This window comes from Netta rufina (genome assembly GCF_964035555.1).
Source record: "Netta rufina genome assembly, chromosome: 4".
NCBI classification, from domain to species: domain Eukaryota; kingdom Metazoa; phylum Chordata; class Aves; order Anseriformes; family Anatidae; genus Netta; species Netta rufina.
In genome coordinates this window covers 23,620,291-23,645,785 of record NC_140127.1, presented here as the reverse complement: position 1 = coordinate 23,645,785, position 25,495 = coordinate 23,620,291, and the positions used below count along the sequence as shown (strand labels likewise).

The following is a 25,495-nucleotide window of genomic DNA, read 5'->3' as shown; positions in this document are numbered from 1 at the left end:
TATTGCAAATGCACAAACAAATCAAGAAATGTCACCCAAGAATGCCCCTGGGAAATGTAACAGAGGCAGCTGTGCAAACAACTGTAATAACAGGGAATAAATTTATGAGCATATGTAGATTTACTCAGTTTCTGTTGCAAAAATAGATTTTACCTTTCACCACAGGTGACTTGTCATTATTTGCTACATCTATTATCATAGTACAATAGATCGCTATGATTTCATTGATGGAACAGCAGACAGGAAGTATAAAATGTTCGAATATTAAACTTATACACTCATGGGATTTATATGCTTGTTTGTTCTTGAAATTTGCACATTTAATTTCTTTTTGGAGATATTATTTCTCATGGCCATTAGATTTTTCAAAGTCAAAATAAAGTGTAAACAACCATTGATGAAATTACCTGCCAAAACATGTTATATTTTAGCAAAGAACTTGGACACAAATTAAGCAAAAGTTTTTATTTTATATGCAATCCATCAGCATCCTTTTAAAACTTGCCTCTTACAAAATACGTTCCCCTTAGTCTGACTATCTTGGAACTGCAAAGCTGAAACTGAATGGCAGCAATTGAGATTTCCTGTCTCAAGGAACTACTGTTATAAAGGCAGCTAAGATTATTCTGCTTAGAACTTTGTAAAACAGAAGCATTTATGTATTTCTCTCTTGACTGCACTACTACATCATTTTTAAAAAAACTGTGTCAGCAATAATTTTCCTCAATTACTGTTGCTCTTTCAGCTGCTGTTATTGAGGTACTTGCACTTCACACTGTGGGACAAAAGCAATGCTCAGCATTTAGCATTTGTCTGACACTATGAAACTGTCAGACTGGTGTCTCCTCCTGTGCTGTTACTGCTCCTCTTTGTTTCAAATGTATTCTTAAATGCTTTTCTTAAAGTAAAGAAGCTCCCAAATGTTTATCAACTCTCACCAAACACTTTAACATAAAGCTCATCAACATTTTGTACAAAACTTGAGTTCAACTTTTTGTGAATAAAAGTGCATGCAATAGTTGAGTTACTGTAGAATCTCCAATTAAAATTCTCTTGTGTATGTGAGTGAAAAAAGGGGCAGAGAACCTTATTAAATGCTGAGTGTCAGAACTGCAGATGCACCTGAAAAATTAGATGTGGAATTGAAAACCCAACCTACTGTAATATGTTGCACCAGCCATTCACTGAAAAATATCCAGTTAAACTCCCTTATCACAAAACACATTATATTTGATAACAGGGACCGTTGGTATATTTTTAAGGTGCTTAAATGTGACTACAGAAACCAGAGTTACTCAGTGATTTCTAGCTGCCTTGGAAGAACAGTAAGGCAGGACTCAAGGGCATGGAATGGGATTACATATAGTAGCATTTTCTAACTTTACTAGCACATCTGAAATCATACTTTTATTTCAGTGAACATAGTAACTTTAACCTCATTTAGTCACATCCTTCCAGGGGAGAAGAAAAACAAACAAAAAACCCTTATCCTCTTAGGAATTAGACACATTTTATTCAAAGCCAGTGCCTTGATAACAGATTGGATGTGGACTGTTTATATAAGAAATCATAGGCACTGAAAGACAAATGTGAGTGTGCCTCACGAGGTGGATGTTAGGGGTGGCACCTAACCGCCTACCTTCTGGCACAAGTCCCCTCAGAATTTCCCAAAGCTTGTGGAGTTTATTACATCCATGCTGACTTAGGGTTTCTTACCAACGCAGCAGAGAAAATAACATTTTCTATGTGTAAATAGACACGGGCTGGCTGCAAATCCTATTAAATATTGACTCTTTTAGGGCCGAAATTAACTTCCAATTGTGCACCGAGTCTTACGATGAGATGTACTTGTAGGGCAGCTGTAGAGAATAAAAGGAAGCCTGTGGCAGCTAACTGGGTGTTCAAAGCCACTACAAGTTCACGCTTAAGAGCAAAACTAATAAGAGATACCGTGTTTTCTCTGAAGGCTCTCACGACACAAAGCCTTTCGTTTAACCTTCTTAGGGCGTTTTGCTCCCGCACGGGGTCGCGATGACAGGGACTGCCTCTTTTACTCTCGCCGGGTACTAACGGCCCGGCCCAGCCCGGCAGCGCCGCCCCCGAGCCGAGCGGGAGATTTGAAGGGAAGCGGCGGCGGCAGCGGAGCGCTCGGCGGCCATGGTGGAGGGCCCGTGCCTCGCCCTGTTCGCAGAACGGCTGCGGGCCCGCGTGCGCCGCGGCCAGTCCGTGCGCGGGGCGCGGGGCAGCGCTGCGCCAGCCGGGGCCGGCAGCGCGGTGAGGGCTGGGGCTGAGTTTGGGTTTGGGAGGCCTCTGGGGGGCCGCGATCAAGCTTAGGGGCGGGGTGTGCAGAAGTTGTACGGCTGCGTGTGTGGTGTTAAGGGACTTAGTTGCATGTCAATAACCCTTTTTTTTTTTTTTTTTTTTTTTGTTAGCATCGTGTTAATTAGACCAGCTATTCAAATAAACAAAGGCTGTGGCATCTGCTCTCAGTACAGGCTGTGTAATTTCTCAACTAGTTTTTATCTTTCTAGCTGGCAGCATAAACTAATGCAACAGTATAAAACTCTGCTGGGGCTTTGTGAGACCTTCTGGTAGCAAGCTCATATAAATGAGCAGGTCTAGCTAATGGGCTGTGACAATCCTGGGTCTGGTATTGATTATGGAGGCGACGAGGTGTTTGGGTCTTTATTTATTTATTTTCTCAGCTGAATGAAATTGTATCACTCAAGTCCTAAGTAAGTGTACTAGATATCTTCAGACAAAAAGTTGGGGACTGCCCCTCCAACACCCTTTGTGATGTAAGAAAATTTATTAAGGATTAAGGCTGAATAAAACAATACTTAAATGAACATAAGAAAAATGTGGCTCAAGATACATCTGTTTAAGATATGCCATCAACAGATTGGGCCTGATGGCTTTGTATCCCTCAGGACTAAGCTTTTTAAAATTAGGGAGTTACTCTTACAATTTCATAGGAAAATTTAATGCCCTTCATTTTGCATAACTTAGTACAGCAGAAGTCAGCTCAGGGTTGACTTTATTCATCAGCAAATGACCATCATAAAGCTCTTGTGCATTTCAAATCTCAAAAGCAGCTGTTAACCATAGCCTAAGCTTACGCCATTGCTGAGGACTGTAGTATTTAAGAGCATCCTCACAGATTTAAACAAACCTGAGTGCCTTAAATCCAAAACACTTTGTTGCATATGGACTTCCTTTAATACTTTTATTGGAAGGAATGAGCAGTTTATGCAAGAAGGAAATTTTTGCTTTCTTATTTTGATAATAGGTGAAGTAAATGATGTTGGTGTAATGCAATATATATATATTTCTACTTGATAGATTAATAACTGCAAACCCCCCCTGAATGTACATAATTTCAGGGTAATAAGAAAGTGGGGAATTATTTTGAAAGTAGCTTTGAAATTTCACTAATCAGCTCAAGCATTGCTGATTTGCTGGAGTTGCTTTCACATATGTTTATGCTGCAATTAAGCATTGTTAATGAAGCTTTGGTACTTGCATCTGTCCCTTACAGTTAGGGCTTCAATGACCATGGGTATATTGTTTGCAAGTTTCATCAGTGTCTGAAAAGGACCTTTCAGAGTCCTCGAACTGCTATTCAGAGGGACACATTGAGAAAAATGGGCTGGCAGAAACTTGTGAAGTTCAGCATTTGCAGGACTTGCAAATTCCTCTACCTGGAACAGAATGATGCCATGCAATAGCAGGGGCATGAGTGCTGCTCAGGTGGAAAGTGGCTCAGTGAGGTTCCTACTGTGCCCTTCTGGGGAAGAGGGCCAGCTACCTGCTGGGCTGTGTTAACAGTGTAGCCAGATAGCTGAGGATGGTGATTCTGTACCTCTGCTCAGCACCTCTGAAGTTGCATCTGGATTAATGTGTCCAGTTGTCAACTCCCAGTACGAAAAAAAATGGTAATGTACTAGAGATAGGCCTAGCAGGCTGAAATGTGATGCGTTAAGAGAGGCTGATGGAACTGGGTCTTTATTGCTCTCTTTGGCTGTTTATAAAGGAAGGTGTGGAGACAGCTAGGCCATTGTCAGAAGTGGATGATAGGATGAGAGGCAACCGATACAGGCTACAACAGGAGAAATCCTGATTAGATGTTAGGAAAACTTTTCCACCATAACAGTAGCCAAGCCCTGGAACAAGAGCCCAGAGAGAGGAGAAACACCACCCCCAGAGATGCTCAGAAGTTGACTGAACGAGGCCCAGGACTGCCTGATCTAAGTTAGTCCTGCTTTAGGCAGGTGATTTGGACCAGATAACCTGTAGAGGTCTCTTATTATAATTGTAATGAAGCTTCATGTGCTATGCAAGAAAAGATCATTGCTTCAATTACACAATTATTATCATCTCTTCTAGTAGTGTCCTGCTTGCTGTTCAACATCATCTGAGATTAGACCTTCAGCTGTTAGGAAGAGAGAAGCATCTCTGTGAAGGTTATTCTGTAATATGCAATGTGAAATGCTGAAAGCATATAATTAGCATGGCTAGAAATTCTGGCAAGAGGTATTTGGAGAAGGGTGGAGCCTTGCAAATGGCAGAAAGTTGACACTCCGACAACTGTTTAATGTTCAAACTATAGCCATTAGTTTATATCAGCTGGGAACTGTTTTTGAATTCATGACTCGAAGGAAAAGGGATCACAGAATCACAGAATTTCTAGGTTGGAAGAGACCTCAAGATCATCGAGTCCAACCTCTGACCTAACGCTAACAGTCCCCACTAAACCATATCCCTAAGCTCTACATCTAAACGTCTTTTAAAGACTTCCAGGGATGGTGACTCCACCACTTCCCTGGGTAGCCTGTTCCAATGCCTCACAACCCTTTCGGTAAAGAAGTTCTTCCTAACATCCAGCCTAAAACTTCCCTGGTGCAACTTAAGCCCATTCCCCCTCGTCCTGTCACCAGGCACGTGGGAGAATAGACCAACCCCCACCTCGCTACAGCCTCCTTTAAGGTATCTGTAAAGAGCAATAAGGTCACCCCTGAGCCTCCTTTTCTCCAGGCTGAACAAGCCCAGCTCCCTCAGCCACTCCTCATAGGACTTGTTCTCCAGAAATATAAGGATAAGATACGTTGATTTAAAAAAAAAAAAAAAAAAAAAAAAAGGTTGATGTTGTCTAAATTGGAAAATTAGTTCATACATCTACTTGTTGAATGCATACCGATGCCGGTATTAAAGTATTATAAATTCTGTTTTAATCTTTATGCATATGTATTCATTTTCAGACTGCCACGAGTGGGGAGAGAACCTCTGTTTATAATTTCCTTACTGGACATGTTTACAGGGGTGTGGAAACATTGGGAAAGGAACTTTTTATGTATTTTGATCAGAAAGCTTTGAGGTAAGAGGAAAGAAAAATGTTTTCTATGTGTTTGAACTGTGTGTTTTCAGGTTTTTTGTTGTTGATCGTGCTATTGTCAGTTCCATATATTTGGAAGTTAGTCTTATGGAGAAACTTCTCTGCAGCCTCTGTTTAAGAGCTTGAAACACTAGATAGTCACTTAAATTGTTTCAGATAATTTACTGCTTTATTCTTAGTCTAAGATTCCGTGTGGAGGTACCTGAAAAGGACAGTTGTTCCTTGAAATGCTTTGTTTCTTTCAGTCAGGAAACATAATTCTATTTTTTCTAAATCTTTAAATAAGAAAACGGTCTTTTCTTCATTCAGTGTAGTCATTGTCAGCTAGTGACTGATCTTGAAAAAAAGTGCCAAGTCATGATTTTTCTTCATTTAAAACTGATAAATAGTTTCAACCTTAAATCACCTTAGAATTCTGCAATGTTTTGCCAGTGGCACTGCTGTTACAGGGGAGAGATAGAACTGAAAATGCTTGGCTGGTGGTACAACAGTTTACAATGGCTGCACGCTGGATAAAAGCAGTGACATTAGAAGTTATCAGGGATGATGCGTAGACAGATCTTTGGTGGCAGGGGGCTGCTGTTTATCAGGTGTAGTGCTGTATGCCTATTTCTTCTAGTGTTAGAGGAATGCATCTTAGGAACTTGCATGTATGTAAGTGAAGTAAACACATGGCTTTAATAGTAATTAATACTAAAAGCTTTAACAACTAATGCTAAGAAAGTGCAATGAAAGAAAAAAAGTGATAAAAGTTGTACACCATAAAACAAAGCCAGAAGCCCCAAATATGATATGTGATCCTGTGAAAAGTCTCCAGGAACAAAAGAGAAGTCTACAAACCATGAAAGTATCCCAAACTCTATAGCTGCTTATATAGGAGTCTTGAATCTCTTAATAAAACTGTTGGCATAGTAGTTACTGCTGTATATCAAAAGACTCTTCACTTAAAGTTAATTCTTAAGGATATTACGTCCTGATGATTTAAGAAACTGCTGTTGTTGTATACATGAATTCTTACTGCAATTTTAAGATGTTTATATTTTCTAGTTTTTAATTAAAACAGTGTTGGGGGGACATGGGAATTAGAATGTAATAAGAGGGGAAATATAGGGATTTACCAAAGATGCCTGAAAGTTCAGTGCAAAAGGTTGGGATATCTCCTGGGAATTGACCTGGGCATCACCTAGCTGAATCTTAATGCAGAGAAACAAAACATCCCCAATATTCTTGTTTGAGAGATATGTACCAGTGGTCTTTTCCTGGTCAATTTCCAATCATATAATTTAGAAAAGATGTATAATAAAATATCTAAAATGCCTCAAACTTTCTGTTAAAAAAAAGATACAGTGCTTATGACTGTATTATATGTATTACAAATTAATTGCATAAGCAAAGGAGTGAATTACCAAAAATAATGTTTTTTTTATTGTACAAACTGAATTACAGTATAAGGGGGGGGGGGGGGAAAGGCTATTACTCTAAGAAATGTAAGCAAGCATTTTGCATAAGTTATCTTCAAAGAAAAAGAATATGTGGCTAAGTTCTAGTATGGAAAATATGATCTTTTAGCCCTCAAAGCTATTAAATAATTACTAAGCTTCCTTGTCAGTGCAGTAATATACCATACTTTGTGAAAAAACAGAATCATAAAATGGTTTGGGTTGGAAGGGACCTTAAACATCATCTAATTCCAGCCCCCCTTCCATGAGGAGGGGCATATTCTTCAATTCTCTTTTGATAATAAATTTAAGTTTCACCAATTCATCATTTAAATTAACTCTAGAATTGTATTAAGAAATCTTTTTAGTTGCATTGATTATTTGATTGGAAATGTTGTGAAAGTTATGTACAGGAAAGGTGTCTTCTACATGGGAGACAGAAGTTACCTGTTATCTGGTAGTTAAGATGTTTGTTCTGATCTTTTAAAAGTGTATGTTGTGCATCTGAAACCAAGTTGTTGAGGGGAGTAAGAGGAAGGCTTCAGAAACTCTATCTAAGATTGTCAGGATTGCTCTTGGAGAGGAAGTAAGGAATAGGTCTTCAGAGGATGTATTCTTTATTAAAGTAAACTCAAATATAGGACACTATTGTCATGGGGGTTACCACTACACAGATTCTGTGTCTGTACCGTTTCTCAACATAATAAAACCAGTTTTTCTCATCTGCTGAGATTTCCTGTGAAAATGTGGTAGTGATGCTGAAATGTTTGTCAGACAAACCTATGTAGCATATCTTGTGAAAGATGGGGCCATGAAAGGTAATTAACTCATATTGTGGGTTTTCTCAAGTGGGGAATGGCTGCCTGGTGGAAGAAGGTAACTTGGTCATGGAATTGTTTAATACAGTTTGACTACTGCTTGCCTGACTTGCAGATGAGGCTGCTTCTGAGTTATTGCCACGTTAATGGGTAGCAAATAGCCAATGAGGGAAGTCCAGGATGCTTGCAATCCACAGTGGGCAACTATTTAGGAGTACAAATAATAATGAGGAGAAATTAGTATTTCTACTTTTTGATTCCTGTTTAAACAAGGTAATCAAAGTCTCTGAAGAAAGTCATGTCAAGTTTTTAGGAAAAAATAGATTTTTTTTTCAACTTTGACTTGCAAGTCACTTAAAAAAAAAAAAAATCAAAGATGAAAAAAAATATCTGTGATACTAGTGAGTTGTGCTCGAGAGGCCTGCATGGATTGCAGGGTTTGCTAAGGAAATGAAAGTTATGTGAGAAAGTTTGTACTGGGCTTAGTTTCTGTAGTGTGCTATTAACATTTATTTGGAGTCAGAAATGATTTGGAAAAGCTTCTGAAAATTAATAATGTATCTATATTTTTGTATAACTGAAAACAGATGAAAATGTTCTTAGGAAAGAGATCATAATTATTGACCACAAATGCCTTAAAGAAAAGACATCCACCATCTTGACTGGGAATTACATGTTGGCACATAGAATGTGATAATGTGAATTGTCAGTGTTCTTCTTACATTTCCTTGTAATATATTGACTCTGTTGCTATTTAACTCTTTTTAGGGGAAAAATAGTTTAAGCCTTATGATATTGTGTAACACTAATTCTAAAAAACTTACCCTTTTACTTTAAAACAACAAAAAATCATATTTTTTTTTGCTATTAGCTGTCATTTAATAATAGATCCTAAGTTTAATTAATGTTTTTTTTCCTATTAGTCATTCTTTTGCCCGATTTCAACATATCAAAGATAATGAAACAGAGTAAAATCTTGTAAATTTCTTAATGTAAATGTGTAGCAATGATCATAAATTATTTTTTCTATTAGTGAACTGGCAGGTCACTATAGTAGCTAACAGTACTGACTTCTTAACATTTCTTTTAAACAAAATTTGGTTAATAGAACCACCAGCTACTAAAGTGAATGCTGTTTTTTAAAAGGAACTTCCTGTAAATGTTAGTGCATTCCCATTTGGTAGCAGGATGCAAGAGTTTGGTTTAATCTTTTTTTGACTAGTTAATCTTGTGTAGTACTGTTCATGGCACTTTAGAACAGGAAGTGGCTAACAAACAAAACCAGCTGAAATATCTTTATTAACGGAACTGATTTCCAAGAAGAGAGCTCTAGACACAGGTTTTTGAAAACTAAAGGAAATTAATGAATAAATACTATGAGGATGTTACATAAAGAATTGGCTTTAGTCTATGCTTAGTGAAATATTTCCTTAACCTGACGGCAAGTACTTAAAATGCCCATCCTTCCTGATGTGTGACATGGAGACATTAAAAGGACATATGCTTTGACGTTCAGCTTGTTTTGTCATACGAGTAGATTCATCTGTTAAATCTTTTTTGCAGCTACAAAATATTGCACCTTTTATGATATACAGTATTTAATCTAAGAAGTAGAGACAGGATGTGAATGTACCAGGCAAATTTGTAATAAACAAAATTTATGGGACTACAGTCAAACTTGTCCTTTGCTCAAGTATACTAGTTCCCAGTAGAATATATTATAAAATGTAAGACTTCTTAAAACATTAGTGATCTGTAAAAGAAATCCTTGAAAGTGTCTGTTCCACTCCTTTGCCATATGTGTGTGTTTCAGTTTTTCTTTTATTAATTTTTAATTGACCTGATGTCATTGCCTTGGTTGTAGGTTAAAAAAATAAAAATAAAAAAATCAGAAAACAGCACATGGCAGATGTTAATTACATTGTTTATGGCATTATTGGAAGTAGCTGTGATATAATGTAGTATTGGCAGAGAAAGGACTGAAATCTTTGCTTTCACACCGGATGACTTCTGCCTGATTTAGCAGTATATTGTCTGAAGCAGTCTCATTTCTTTCAGTCTCCCTGAGGACTTAAGAACCTGTGTAAAGCTAGCATGTTGGGTGGAATAAAATGCTAAGTGCAATACACCAGAAAAGTGTGTTAACAATCACTTTTGAGTTTTGCATAATGAATTTTGAAGACGACTTGAAAACTGCTATGTTTTGGAGTGTTTCTAATTTAGGGATGGGACAGTTCTCTGGAGACTAACACTATGCAAACAAGTAATTTGTTGCTATTTTACTCTACCAGAATTTATGTACATGCTTACTGACTTTGTTAGGTCAGAATAGTTCATAAATTAAATAAATAAATAGACTAGTTTAATGCTTGGAAACATTTTTAAGATTAAATACACATAAAAACTCTCTTTCTTTCCAAGGATTCACTTTGGTATAAATGGTTTCATGCGCATTAATCCCGATGGAAGCAAAGACAGAAATGGTGCATTACCAGTTTTGGAGATTCAGCTTACTGAAGATACTATTTGTTTTTTTGGGGTGACAACAGAATATAGGTAAAGTGAAAGCTAACTAATTTAAAACAAACAAACAAACAAAAAACCTGCACGGCTTGGTTTAAATGTATAACATTTTTTTAAGAATGTAGTAGAAAAATCACACAATGTTAAGTGTTTGGATGAATAGATACACAGAAATAAATTTAAACTTCCTAAACGCAACATGTTTATTTTTATGGAAATCTAAATTTGTTGGTTTTGTATTAGAGTTTACATACAGTTAAAGTAGTTCAATACTGTGGCCTTATTAGGTAGTGTTGAGACTGGGAATTAAACTTGGATTTAATTCAGTCCTCTTATCTGAATGCGGAACCCTATCACTTTAATTGTCGTGTTGAAACTACCAAACCCATGTAACTATACAGTTTATTATAGTTGATGTCCAAACACATGATTCCAATGTTGGAAGTAGTTTTACAGCAAGGACCTTACAACTAGTTTCTGAGATAATATGAAGAAAATAGGAATGATTTTTTGTATATAGCTTGCAAGTTCTGTGCATGTATCATTAAGCTGCTTTGTGAGGGAGGGGTTAATACCATTTCTGTGCCTCTTCCTGTGACTGGTATTTTCACATTTTGTGTTACCTGTGTATACTATTCTATTATACTTTCATATGTTGTTTTAAAAACTGTGCGGATATATTAACATACAACTGAAATAAATAAATAAATATATGAAAGTTTATTTTTCTCTTCCAGAAATGCAGCAGAGAGTGAGCAGAAAGTGAGAATGATGGAAAGCTTGGATGTCTGCTCTCCAAAGTTTAGCTTCTTAAGAGCAGAAAGTGAGATTAAGCAGCAGAAAACCCGCAGGTTGTGTGATGTGTTACTGGATCAAACAGTATTACCTGGAGTGGGAAATATCATAAAAAATGAAGCACTATTTGACAGTGGTCTTCATCCAGCTGTTAAAGTAGGTGGACTGTACCAAGATTGTTCTTAATGACACCCAAATATTAGAAATGTAAATACACATTTATATACTGTTTTGTCATCTTCTTATCTTCCTTTGTTTTCTCACCTATCATTTCTTAAGTTATTTCAAGGCACTGAAATTCCAGTTTAATCATTATAATTTGTCATGGCTTTCCTTGGAACCTGTTGCAAGTTGCTCCTGTCTCCTAAGTTGGACATACTGGTTGAGGCCATGCCTTCAGTCTTACAGCTTGAAACTTCTTTTCTAGGGAGTTCATTTACCTTTCAAATCCTGACCTTGTCTGGCATCATGTTGTGCTGCCTTTCAATTGATAGCCCATAAATAAAGTGAAGAATGCTCAGGTTTACTTAGTTACTACCCAAATAGTATGTAGTACAGTTGTTTGTCTCCTCCACTTACTTTCCTGCTAGCTGGCATAGTGTGCTTTTCTGCCATTGTTTACCATACTTTTTTGGTAAAAATCCTCAAACATGCATGTTGAAAACAAGTCTGATGTTAGCAAAACAGACTGAGATTATATAGAATGTAAAGCAAAGCAGGTGAAAATAGCAAGAGATTTAGTTATATGTAATATTTCTGGAAGTTCTTCATAGGATCAGTCTGGATTTTATTCTTTCCTAGAGCTGTATGATGACATCCATGGATATGATGACTGTCCATTTGAAGTGAGTGGATATTCATCTAGGTCTGAGGACGCTCAGGTGCATTCTCAGCTGTTTATAAGTCCTGATATTTAAGTATTCCTATAAAAATGAGTCTTGGGTCTTGATTTCTCTGTGGGATGTTACTCAAAAATTGCATAGATTCTACATTTTATTCATCTGAATTAAAATTTTATGTCAATAGGAGCTGCAGCTTACTTGTGTCAAAGTAATATAGTCAAAGTAAGAATAACAGGATGGGGATCTCACTTTTGTTGTTGAATGTATTAATTAAAACAAGTAATGAACCATGGAACTGTCCTCCTTAACCTTATTGATGCTTGGTTTCTTTGGAATATGAATGCAAGTTCTACTGAAACTATGGAGGCATCTGTTAATTAAGTTTCTCTGGCATATCTTGTTTCCAACCCATTTTTAATAACATCTGGAAGGTTATCTAGTCCAGTGTCCTTCTTAAAGCATGACCAACTTTAGAGGTAAATCAGATTGCTTAGGGTCTTATCCAGAAGTTTAAAAATAAAAATAAAAATGCATCAGGTGACATTTCAAAGCCCCTCTGGACAAACTGTTTCAGTGCTTAATTCATCCCGAGATACTAATCAAAGTGCATTAGTGTGTATCTGCAATTTGAGATGGCACAGGAAATTAAAATATGACTTAAAATTGGAGTTCATAGCAGAAATATGGTTGATACATCTCTAACTGTGATGCCTCTGTCTCCAGCATTCTTCCTGAAGATCTCTCACAAGGAAGAGTTTCTGATGATAGGTAGATTTTATAAAATCCACAGGGAAATTAAAAGGTAATTAAGAGTGTTTAACTCCATATGATTCCTGTGATCAGGAACTATTAGGTCAACCACTGAATTTTTAGTCAATGTTTTGCATGGTTGAGGCAAAGTACATTGTTTGCTATTCACAGAATGAGTTTATGTAGTGTAGAACATGACTAATATTTTACTGATTTTTTTTTAAATATATATAAGGAAATTATATAAATTATATATATGTATATAATGTGAAGTCAAATAACTCATCATAACAGGATGCAATGCAATTCCACATCAACTGAAGGTATTTGGAATGCCTGTTGTTATACATCTTTCTACTGTTGTTGCTTAACAATATTGTGAAAATCATGCCTTATTTACAGGTTTGCCAACTGACAGATGAGCAGATACATCATTTGGTGAAAATGACACGTGACTTTACTCTGCTTTTTTATAAGGTATGGACACACATTCCTGAGAAACCTCCAAAACTTGACTCCAGCATATGTCAACTGTATTTGATCATCTAGTGGAAACTGTAAAAAGATGCAACAAGACAAGTGTTTCAGTGAATAGGAGTCTTGCTCTAAGTGTTCTTTATTAATTGCAGATTGTCAAATGATGAAAGGTGGAGTCTCTAGATTGTAAAAATACGCAGAATGTTGGCCCAGTTGCAGTAAGAAGACATGCGTTGCCAGAGGGCCAGTTCAGCACAGTTTTGCTTTACATGGGCTGTAACGTTACTCTGAGCGTGTCAGAACTGATGTAGGTTAAGCATGTGCTTATAAGGTAAGATAAGGTCGCTCTTCAAACTGGGAGCTAGAGGTCACCCCAGGAAAGTATGAAGATAATTCAGTTCGTGCAGCTTCTTTTATGAAACTTGAAAGTATATCTGAGTAAATAGGTTGTGAATTCTAACTTTTTTTCCTCTAACTGAAGCAACCATTTTGGCTGCTGAAGTGAAATAAACTCAAGGTTTTCCCTACTGCCATAACTCTTCAACAGGATTTTATTTCTTCCTGTATAAGCCCTATAATTTCTGATTGCTCTTTATCTTTCCAAAAGAGAAAGAGAGAAGTGGACCTAATTCTTGCATGTTTTTTTTTTTTTCTTTAAACTGCATGCAGAGAAATGAACAGCAACTGTGCAATGATTGTTTCTCATATTTTTCATGAAGAGCAAGGAGCTAGTGTTGACAGAAACTTGTTTTTTGGTAGGCTAAGAGGAAAGCACTTAACATCTTAACATCTAATACAGTCTTTCAATTATAGAGGTTAAAAATGTACTTTGTTTAGTAGTCTACCTAAATCTCTGCTTTCCCCCAACACACTGAAGAGTAGTGTTTAGTCTGTTGCCTAGGGAAATCTTTTCATTTTCCGTTCTTGACTGGTAAAGAGATAAGCAAACAGGTTGGCATCTACTTATAATACTAAAAGACTTGAATGTGTCACAGGATTTTAGACTGACAATAAACAAACAATTTGAACTTTTTGTAGCTCAGGTTACCTATCTTACACTTTCATAACCTGTATCTACCAACTATTTACCAGTCAAGTGCTTTTAAAGGATGAGATAATCCCCCAAAGCCTCTTAAACGTAAAAGCGTAATGAAAATAAACTCAAGGTTTTCCCTACTGCCATAACTCTTCAACAGGATTTTATTTCTTCCTGTATAAGCCCTATAATTTCTGATTGCTCTTTATCTTTCCAAAAGAGATAATAATGAAAATATGGTAATAAGAGTAGTAGTGCTTGATCATTGTTTGTATAATGTTCTTATACTGTAATTGTTGTAGTAATCATACCATGTTATTTTATGTAGTGTTAACACCTTACAGATACAAAGATCTTGCAATCTTGTTCTTATAATAAGCTGTTGCTTATGTCTATTTTTCAAATAACAAATGGAATGAAACTACTAATAAGAAACTAATGTAAATGTTAAGGAGAAATCTACAAAAAAGCAAACTGCTTGTGAATATTCATGCCATACATCCATAATTCCTTCTGATTGAATTACTGGATTGTATAGTCAAAAGCAGAAGCGGTTCTTGTTCACTGAGGCTGATCAATATGGGCACAGCAGAAGCAAATACGCTGTGCTCAGACACTTGTATTTTGGGGAGACACCAAGAGTCTTTGTCTTACGGAGATAGAGATACTGATCCCTGCCAAAGGTGGGCTGGTATTATCAGTCCAGCTGTGGTGGTGTTTTAGCTGCATTTGAGGAACTGAAATTGTGGTACAGAAACTCATGTGGCTCTGCAGAGCTGGCTGCATCTCTGCTGGGCTGCTGTTTTTTTCTGTTTTTTGTTTTTCTGCCAGTTTTAGCAGGAGTATGTCTATGCTGACTCCACATGAATTGTCTCCTAAAATGTGGCTGCTTGTCAGCCCTCTGGGAGCTCATTCGGGTCACTCTACCCTTTGGGCATGTACTGTACTGTACTTTATTATGACTTTCTGCCAGGTCCAGAGGCGCTTGACATAGTGCCAAGCAGCTTTTCACAAGCAGCTTTGGTCACCAGTGTGACTAGCGCCAAGATGAAGCTGAGCGTTTTTACTGGGCTCAAGCTGATTCCTACAGAATCTCTGGAATACTTCTGCATTGCACTTGCATAGTTCTTCAGGTCAATATGCCTTCCCAAAATCTAGATTGTAGTAGTATGAGGACTGAGTTGGCTCTGTGGTAGGGATATTTTTGTTTCTTTTGTTTTTGTTTTTCTGTGCTACATTGATTGGAGCTCATGAGCTCTCCAAAAACACTCCTGCAGGTGCCTGGTCGAAAAAAACTGGTGCTGAATCAGATTTAGCTGATCCATCTGAATTCAAGGGAACCCTAGCACATAACTGCCTATGTCATGCTACTGTATTTTTTTTACTTTTTTTTTTCTGTCTATTATTCCAACATGTCGAAAATTCCAGATCCTGTTATGCCAAATTTAATGGCAATTATTTCCATAAAAGAAGATGAGATACAGGCAATCACTGTTATGAGCTTGCCTTCAATATCTTTGTTTAGTCATTAAGCTATCAGTTTACATAGGTGTTTTTTATTATTTTTTTTTAGTTTCAGATGAACTGTAGAAAGGCTGACATAAATGTTGGGACTGTAACTTGGGTTTTAAATGTTACATTTTCAGTGCCGCAAAACTGGATCTCCACTCTACAAACACTACAAAGTATACAGGTGCCGAAGTTGCGGTCAGTGCAATGGGAAAATCACTGTGTGCCGTTTAGGAGAGAACAACAGGATGACTTATTTCTGCTCTCGATGTCAAAAGGCTGATCCCCAGCTTGTCAATGTTAGGTATGAGGTAACTTTACAATGCTTAAACGTTGATGCACTTGAAGTGCTGTTATGGTAACAATGAATAGCAAATAAAATGGATGCATGCGAACCAATGTGCATTTCATATCTAAATTCACTTGTGTTTATGAAAGAAAAATGTTTTGGCCACTGTTATTTTTAAATGGTTAAAAGCCTTGTTTAGAATACTTCTTTCAAAAGTCCCTTCTCTTATGAACTAGCTGGTGCTCTAATCAAATATGGGAATCATAAAAACAACTCAGAGTACTCAGAATTACTCATTGCTTCTGGAGAGATTGCCCCCTGTTGTTGCTGTTATAATAGGCTTGGATATTTACACATAAAAGGGTTGAAGGTTGAATGGCTTAAGGAAAGTAGGAATTTTTGTCTCCTTTCCTTTCCATAGGAAGGCCTCTTCAGTCCAGGAATTTCTAGACAACTGTGCATAAATGCAGGTTTTTTTCTGGCTGTAGAGTTACACTGAGGAAAACTAAAAAAGTAAATTCAGAGTGCAGCAAATACCGTAGCGCTTAGGACTTTTATTCCTCCTTATCAGTTTTGGAAAGCCTTTACTACAGGTGTGCCACAGAGACTTTCAGTGCCACATAAATTGTGCTAGCAGCAGCCTTCTTTCTTTTATTTTAGAAAAGCACAAAATGTATTTGATGTCACAGAGGGGCAAAAGGTAAAAGTTTCAAAAGCACCTTGACTGCAGACTCTTCCACACCTAAGTTGTTTTTGAAAATTTTCATCTGAGGCCTCAGAATCTTGCCTTTTAAGTTTGAACTCTGTCAATCTGATAAGAGGCACTACTTCAGTTTAAAAACTTTGTCTTCATTAGAGTGTGTGTGTTGTGTGTGTATACATATATTTAGATAAGATTTACAGAACACATAAAACTCTCTTTCTCTGCCACCCCTATGCTGTCTTCTTTCAAGATTCAGATGGTTTATGGGATTTTGCTTAGAGCTTAAAAATCATCTCTCAGTATAGATCAAACATTCAAAATTCCAGCTTGGAAGATAAATATTTCACATGCTGATAACCCCAATCTGCTTTCTTTTCTGAAAGTTTTAATGAGAAATCTTTTGCAGAATGGTAGAAAGGTGGCAATGTCCCATTGAGTCAGATAAATAGAAAATGATGCAGGGGAAAAAATATATTTTTCTCTCCATATTAGAACAAATAGGGCGGTTCTGAAAACAAACAAACAAACAAACAATGGTGTACTTCAATTATAGATGTGGTAATAGTAGCTGTAAAATGAAAGATTGTTTCTATTCTGTTCTCATACACTGAGAACAGAATCACTGTTCTACTGCTCTGTTTTCTATTATGCAGTAACTATTACCACATAAAAGTACGTTTAGCTCTCAGGTGGCTTATCTGCCATTCCAAGCTTTTCACCTTTGAAGGCTAAAAGGAGGCCCTGAGATCAAACTGACTTGCTACAGTTCATAAACAGTAGAATTTAACTCAGTTGTTCCTGGGTCAAGTCCAATAGCTTTATGATTTTGCTCAACTGAGAAAATGAAGAAAGCACTTCATATAAGCTACTTCATCAAATTCAAATGTACCTTGAATTTTTTAAAATACACTATTTTCCTATATTTCATCAACCCCAAAAAGGAGAAATGAGAATTATACTGAAAAAAAGACATACTGAATATATTCAGTCTGGTAATGCATTTTTGATAGCTGAGTAGTAGAAATGATTTAATTATGTAAAAATATCCATTTTTAATACTTCCAGTTCATCTGTTTTGTTATCTAGCCCCCCAGTATTTTGCTGAATGGTATTGTAATGTCTATTCTAACTCTTGACAGCACAGTATCTCTGGTATGTCAACAGTTCTTATTAGCCTCCATATCTTTCCTGTTGTGGAAGATCTGTGGTAGATAACAAATATCAATACTGTTGAGAAAAAAAATACTGTAGAAATCTGGCCTGTTAAGGAGAGTGATAATTACAAAATAAATGGTAAGTCTAAGGAATGTCACAATTCACATAAATGTTACTGAACCGATCAGTTCATGTTATATTTAACATGCTAACAACATTTGAATAGTATGACAAAATTAGTCCTTGGTAGCATGCAGTGACTGTGAAAGAGGAACTATGACTCTAAATAAATGTACCAACAGAGGGGAGCAGTAATTTACAGGAAAATAACTACAGATCAGGCTTATAGAAGTATTTGCTGTACAATGTTGGCTCATCAATTGCAGCAAGGATGTTTGTGAACTCTGATGAGAAGAAAAGAGCACAAAAAAGAAAGAAAATTCTTAAATCTGAACAGGCTCCTAAGTGTTTAAAAAAGTAAATCACAAAATGGTGTCACAAAAGAAAGACTTTTTAACTTCAAGGTTTTCAATTTTGTTGACTGTTAACAATAACAAAGTGCCCTAACGGGTACCATTTAAGCGAGAGCCAAAATGTTTGATAGATAGTGTGGCTGTCTGTAGTTCAGCTTCTGAACAGTTCTTCATTCAGTAATGTATTTGTTAGTAAGCATTCTGTACAAGGGATAATGGGAGTATACTGAAACAGTTGTCCTTTTTTGCCAAATTCTTGCTGCCTTACTTGAAAATGATAAGGAATTTGAGAGAGGCTGGACATTGTGCTGTAGAGTGTATCAGTTCATTACTAAATTTCTGTCCATATCAGATGGAATATTTTTATTTGTATTACTTCTGCAGTATTGGGAAAGATTTGCCCTTTAGGTAAAGAAAAAAATTCAAACACTTATCATGACATGCTGTCCAAGCTATGATAGGCAGGTATAACACTGTACTACTTGTTCTCTAGCCCCATGCTTTCCTGCACATAGTGGTGTAAGGTAATTTGTAGAGGAAACGTCACAAAGGACTAACATCATTCTTCTGTTTCACAGCAAACTGCCAGCTAGAAATAGCCTAATTGGCTGGGCATATGGCAGGGGGTCATGTTCTAATGAACACATAGCTCAGAAATGTGAAGAAGAGTGGACGTGTATGTGCTGTACCCTAATAAACAAGCCTTCTGCTGAAGTTTGTGATGCCTGTTTGACTTCAAGGCCTGAAGGTATTGAAAGGTTGTCTGGACCCTGTACTGGGGAGTGGGGAGAAGGGAGGGTTGTGGGTTTGGTGCAGATTTTAGAACTACAGAACTGTAGAAGTGCCTTGATGTGAATTGTATTTATGTAACTTTAGCTAACTTAAAGTCAGATTTGGGGGAAATCTTACACAGACAATTACAGAAACTGTCATGTCTTCAACCCTGAAAGCGTCTTGCCTTCCAGCTTTGTATGCAGGTGGTGATTCTATAGACAAGTCTCCAGGGTAATCCTTTGTTATTGCTGGGGCAAGGACTGAGACAAAATACCATGCTTTAAACTCTTATTAAAATCATTAGAAGTTGGCAGTAGATGTCTGACAGAGAAATCATCAGGGGGCAGAAAAGTAATTATCATTCTTCCATGTGAACAAAAACAGTAGGGGACTATATATTTTGGTACGCTTTCCAAAGGAATGTTTGGTTTCTTAGGGGCTAGTATTTTTCCTCTGAGTACAGAGTAAGGATGATTGTGGAGTTAACAGCATTTGTTGTTTGTACCCTGGAGCTTTAGTGCTACTCTCTAGACCTGTAGGTGGGCAGAAACAGCTGTGAATGAGACCTAGAAAGGGACATGAAGAGGGAATGAGTAACAAGCCAACTTCTGTCCAGATTTTTGTATAGGAATTTAGATACTAGGAAGGGATAAGAGGGGTAATGGACAGACTTTCCACCCATTTTCTCTCTGAAGAGGAGATCTGTATTCTTTCACTTCTTTAACTATACGCTATTATTGCAAGTAGGTCTGAATTTTGAAGATCTGTTGGATTTAGTGGAATACAGTTACAAAAATTCTCTTTTTTTTTTTTTAAAGTAACATTTTTTCATTGTAGGAGTGGTATTTGAGACTTTTTAACATAGTTTTTCTTATCTTTCTTTTCAGACATTGAGATTTTTCTACCTTTGATTTTTTGGCTTTTATGTTGTTTCTAAAATTAACTGTTGTTTTTAGAAATGTCTCAATTTGAGGATAGAATTTGTGGTATGTAAAGTTTGCTGTTGACTGTACAGCCAAAAGAATTCATTCTGTTGACAAAGATAACTATTTACCATTGCCACTCAGTTTCTTTGCTCCTTTGCTAAGTACAAGGCCAAACACCATTCTTAAAGTCTGAGTGCACTGAAACCAGTCTGTTTCATTGTGTGCAGCAGTGGCAAAATAAAAAATGTCTGGACACAGGTAGCATTCACAGTAAATTCTAAGAATTATTACTTTGTTTCTGAGTGAGAATGCCTTTGGTACTAGAGAGTGTGCCACTGTGTATACCTTACCTACCCATTTTTCTTCTGGTTAATTCCCTCTTGTTTGTGTGGGTGAAGGGAAGATGTACAGAGATGCTCCCTGGAGATGGTAGAAAAAGAAAGTAGTCTATTCTTGAATACTGTGGCTTCACAGCTACTTAAAAAAGATTGCACACAGAACTCCGTGTTTTTCTTTTCACCCTTTTTGAGGAAAGATTACAGTAATATATTAACCCTAGTTTGTTTGATGATTGCCCATGGTGCAGGCTTCTGTTTCAATGAAGAAACTTACTGTTCAGGTCAGGAAACAAATGCAAAATATATGTCTGAACTTCTTGCTTCTGAAGCCTCTTATAATGAGGGATCAAGAAGTTTGGATCCACATTGTGTTTGGAAAGGATAGAAACTGTGAAAGCAGTAGAAAAACAAGCAAATTCCTTTTATGTCAATGGTAAAACAACACTTAAAAAGGGATGATGTATTGATGTTAGAGCTACCATACCCTGCAATCTCTCACTGGAATTATAAGGATTTATTTTGAAAAATCTAAATATTTTAATTGCAGTGTCTGTGCTAAATTCCACTTCGTATAGTTAATTGTCTCATAGCTTTCATGTACAGATTACTCTTCATTTCTGATCCTATTCAGACAATAGTAATGTTAGCTTGAAGCATATATTGTACGTGGCTCCAAAAGTACATGAGCTTTTGTATTGAAAGAAATTTGGTTCTACAGCTAATCTATGACAGGTTTTTGAGATCTTTCAATATGGCATAGTAAATTTACTCTTTCATTCTCCATATGAGTTATAAGTACAGGAAATAAATACAATTTATTATTCTACACAGATGGCTTATAACTAATAACTTGTTTTTCTCTAGTCCCAAAGACACAGAATGCTGGAGATTCTGCAGCCTTTAACACAAAGCTCATGAAGTACCCCTGTAATGAATTTGGAAAACCAAGCACAGAAATAAAGATTAATAGGAGAGCTGCATTTGGAACTACAACTCTTGTCTTAACAGATCTTGGTAACAAAGTAGTTTTAAAAAATGATAACCAAATATCTGATGGATGCTCTGAGTATGCTGCTCCAGAAAGCAATTGTGATCAGACCCACAATAACGTCTATCATTCAGGAAGAAACATGGACAAGCACAGCTCAACAAATGTAACTGCTGTGGCTTCACCTTCCTATCAGGAACCATTCTCTCTCAAACCCATAAAGAAAAAGCAGAAAACTCATCATGTACCTTCTGTTCACCAATACGATGCAACAAGCGGGTAGGTATTCTAAAATGTGAACAAGTCTTTTTATAATCCCATAAACTATCTTTATCCCTGAAGATGAATGGAATGTTGTGTTGTAAGGTTCATAACTGTGGTCTTTGGATTTCTGCCAGAGGTAACTTGCTCATGAGTAACTAAAACTACTATGATTTCAAAAGCACTGAAAGACCTAGGCTGTTGCTGGAGAAGTCCTGGTTTTGGCATCTGGCCAGCACACAGTTCATAGTTCAGATATTCCCATGGAACAAAATAGTTTAGCTCTAATAGGTAAACCAGTACAGTTCTACCAAAGGAGTTGTCCAGTCACTGCTTGCCTTAGCACTGTAGTTGCTGTTTGCTTGGAGAGGTCTTGAAGTCCTTGTGAAAGATGACACATATAAACTGATGACCCTTACTAAAGTACTTATTAGACAGGTGATTATCATTTCTGTCTTAATTGTTAACTTGTTTCCCCTGTCTAAAGACAAGTATCTTTTTGCTTTCATTATTTGCAAAAATAATTATACTTATGATATTTGTTAATTGCAACCTAAAATGAAATGGGTTTATGACTACTAAAATGTGTAAGCTATCTAAAAGTTAGGTTAGAGTCACTGAACAATTTGCTATCTCATTTGAAATGTGTGAATTCTCATACCAAAAGGAAAGTAACTGAATGATATATTCTAACTAAAGCAATTTGTCAGCTAGAAATTTTCAACATTTTTCCATGATACAAGCTTCTGTTCAAGGTAGCTGGATGAACCTCCCATCTCTGTTTTGTTTTAATGTTCCTTCCCATCCTATATATATAATTACTTCAATGCTTCACCCATCCCAACTTTTTACCTATGCAGCCCTACTCAGGCACAGTCTCACATTTCTCTTCACTAGGGAACCCATTAGGATTGTCAAGGAAAACTTGGGCAGACATACCCAACTGTAATGGGAGTAAAAGGTAGATGTCACTTAAGGTTGTAAATAATGTAGGGTGAATGTGAAAGATATTCATGTTATGCTACAAAATAATTGGTCATGTTTCTGAACAGGTTATGAAAAAATTATTTCTTGCATTGTTGAGGCACCAGTTTTGAAACAGAATCTCACTAGTTAGCAAAGTTAGGGTGTATGGATACATGTTCTCCTTGCTGACTCAGTAGAGGACTAGAGAGGATGTAGGTGGGATAAATGAGAATGAGAGGGAGTGCAAAGAAGAAGTTAGACATCATCAATCACAATAACATGTGATAAATAGTTATTACCAGTCACCAACTTAGACATTAAAAAAAAAACAAAACACTTTATACTGGATTTTTTTTTCAGGGGTGGGGATCCACATTTTAATGAGGTGTTAGACAAAAACTTTGATGTCCACAGGACTGTAGTCTTCCAGACATAAAAGCAAACATACAATTTCTAAGCTGAAGCTTAACAAGAATGAAAAGAACTAATTAGTTGTTTGTTTTCCCTGTGGTTTCATCACTGCTTTTCTGCTCCGTAAATATATTAGAAAGACACATTTATGAAGTATAATATTTTTCATGTTACTATTTTTAAATAAAGCCTCACGTATTGCATTCAGATAATCTCTATCTCAATTATGATGAAGGAAGAAACATGATCCCATTCAGAGAACAATATTCCACCCCCTCAGCTGGATTACTTCCTGTCAGAATTTGATTTGGAGCATTGCAGTAACTTTTTAGTAAAGAGGATAGGAAAATTCTGCTTTATTCACAATTTATATTGTAATCTGTCATTACAGCAAATCTCAAGTTAATATAACAGATGATAATCGTATAAAGATGGGTCATCCTTGCTGCAGTAAACACAGCCGCCTCTGCAGCCTCAGAGTTGTGAGAAAGGATGGAGAAAACAAGGGCAGGCAGTTTTACACTTGTCCTCTACCCATGGAAACTCGGTGTGAGTATTTTCAAGTAAGTGTAAGACTTCAGGACCTGTATTCTAATAAGTAAGACTGCTCACTTTTTTGCTTAAATCAAATACTTGTTCATGCAGCCATCTCAACCTAATAATCTGTACTTGTGAACAGATATGATCCATTAAAAGCTTGAGGTCATTGTAAATAGTTCTGCACACTGAATTGAAATTAAGAGCATAATCATAGTTGCAAACTTTTTATTTCAGTTACTCCTCTTACAGCTGAGCATGTACCTGCTTGTGCAGATGTTCTTAATCTGCTTCAGTGTGATATAAGACAGATGCATTGTAGAAATGTTGGTACTTGTAAAACTCATTTATTTCAGCATCTTGCTTGAAGTTGGACTAATGCAAACTCTAAATCTGGACAACAGTCATGTCTCTGTCTAGCCAAAATCTTGAAAACCTCCACAGATGCACATACTATAGTCTGGACAACTGCTTCCACCATTGCACAGTCATAGCTTCAAGTGGTGGCTACAGCTCCTTGCTGTGAACGTATGTGACTGGTTGCTAGAATCATAGAATGGTGTGGGTTGGAAGGGACCTTAAAGATTATCCCGTTCCAACCACCCTGCGATGGGCAGGGACACCTCCCACCTGACCAGGTTGCTAAAAGCCCCATCCAACTTGGCCTTGAACACTTCCAGGGATGGGGCATCCACAGCTTCTCCGGGCAACTTTGTCCAGTGTCTCACTACTCTTATAGTAAATAAATTCCTCCTTAGAACTAAATTAAGCCTACCCTCTTTTAATTTAGAGCCATTCCCCCTTGTCCTATCACTAGAGTCCCTCTCTAGCTTTCCTGTAGGCTCCCTTTTGGTACCGGAAGGTCTATAGGTATAAGATCTCCCCTGAGCCATCTCTTTTCCAGGCTGAACAACCCCAACTTGCTCAGCCTGTCTTCATAGGAGAGGTGCTCCAGCTCCTTGATCATCTTTGTGGCCCTCTTCTGGATTCATTCTAATATTGCCATGTCCTTGTGCTGGGGGCCCCAGAGCTAAATGTAGTACTCCACATGGGGTCTCACAAGAGACCTGCCAACATGTAGATAACAGATGAATTCAAGGCAGTAATGACTATCATGCCTTAATTTGAAGAAAACTCTGCATTAACATCAAGTAAACTTAGAAAGTTTGTTACAATATTTAACAGCAGTTAAAAATGCATGCAGTTACACTTAATGTTGAGAAAAACAAACAAACAAAAAACCTAAAATCACTGATCACAGAAGAGATAAGTACCAGGAGTTTCTGCTAAGGCCTCTCCTGTAGATCTATCTCAATTGCTAATTTTAAAATACGGAACTCACAGCCATGTCATATACTATAACTCTGTCTAAAAACTGTCTTTTTGCAGTGGGCAGACTTGCATTTTCCCTTTTGTAACCATGGCAAGCGATGTGTTATGAAGACAGTGCTGAAGATTGGTCCCAATAATGGAAAGAACTTTTTTGTTTGCCCTTTTGAGAAGGAGAAACAGTGCAGCTTTTTCCAGTGGGCAGAAAATGAGTCAGCTATGCAGGTTATTCCTGGATGTTGATGTTTTGGTTATCAGTTCCTCAGGATGTCTTAAGTATGCATAGTTTTCCTAATCATTTCTGTTTTGTTGTTAGTTTTGTTTGGTTTTCCCTGGTCATGGGTTAATTTTTAAAAACAGCTCCTGTAACAGTAAAAAACAAACAAAAAAAAACCCTACAGATTGGGAAAGAGCAATTTTAAACAGTTATTTTTAAAATTTAAATGAAATTAAACACTGCTTGTATGTTACATATTATTCTGAAATAAATATCTTTCAATATACTGTGACATACTGTGTTATATTTCCAGTCAAATCATTGAACTTTTCTCTGTTTTCATATAATTTTCATATAAGCGTCACTGCACTGTCAGTACTGCAAACTTTCAACCGTATGTGATATATGGAATGGATAACAATGTAAATTCATATTTGAAATGGTGTATTTAAAAGTCAATAAAATATACTATACTTCTTTATACTTCTTATACTTCAGCTTCATGGTTTATTTCTTCAGAGCTCAAAAATGAAACAGCAACAGACTG

At 36.8% G+C, this 25,495-nt stretch overlaps 1 protein-coding gene across 1 annotated transcript; it reads left to right on the top strand.

Annotated features, from left to right (window-relative positions):
* Nucleotides 1-2,157: 2,157 nt before the first annotated feature.
* Nucleotides 2,158-24,974, top strand: NEIL3 (nei like DNA glycosylase 3; the record flags this gene model as incomplete). Its single annotated transcript, XM_084286755.1, has 10 exons — nt 2,158-2,274; nt 5,259-5,374; nt 10,071-10,205; nt 10,910-11,123; nt 12,962-13,036; nt 15,719-15,885; nt 18,780-18,949; nt 21,104-21,506; nt 23,257-23,428; nt 24,792-24,974. The coding sequence occupies 10 exons, from the start codon at nt 2,158-2,160 to the stop codon at nt 24,972-24,974; spliced, it is 1,752 nt and encodes a 583-aa protein (XP_084142881.1).
* Between the last annotated feature and the right edge of the window lie 521 nt (nt 24,975-25,495).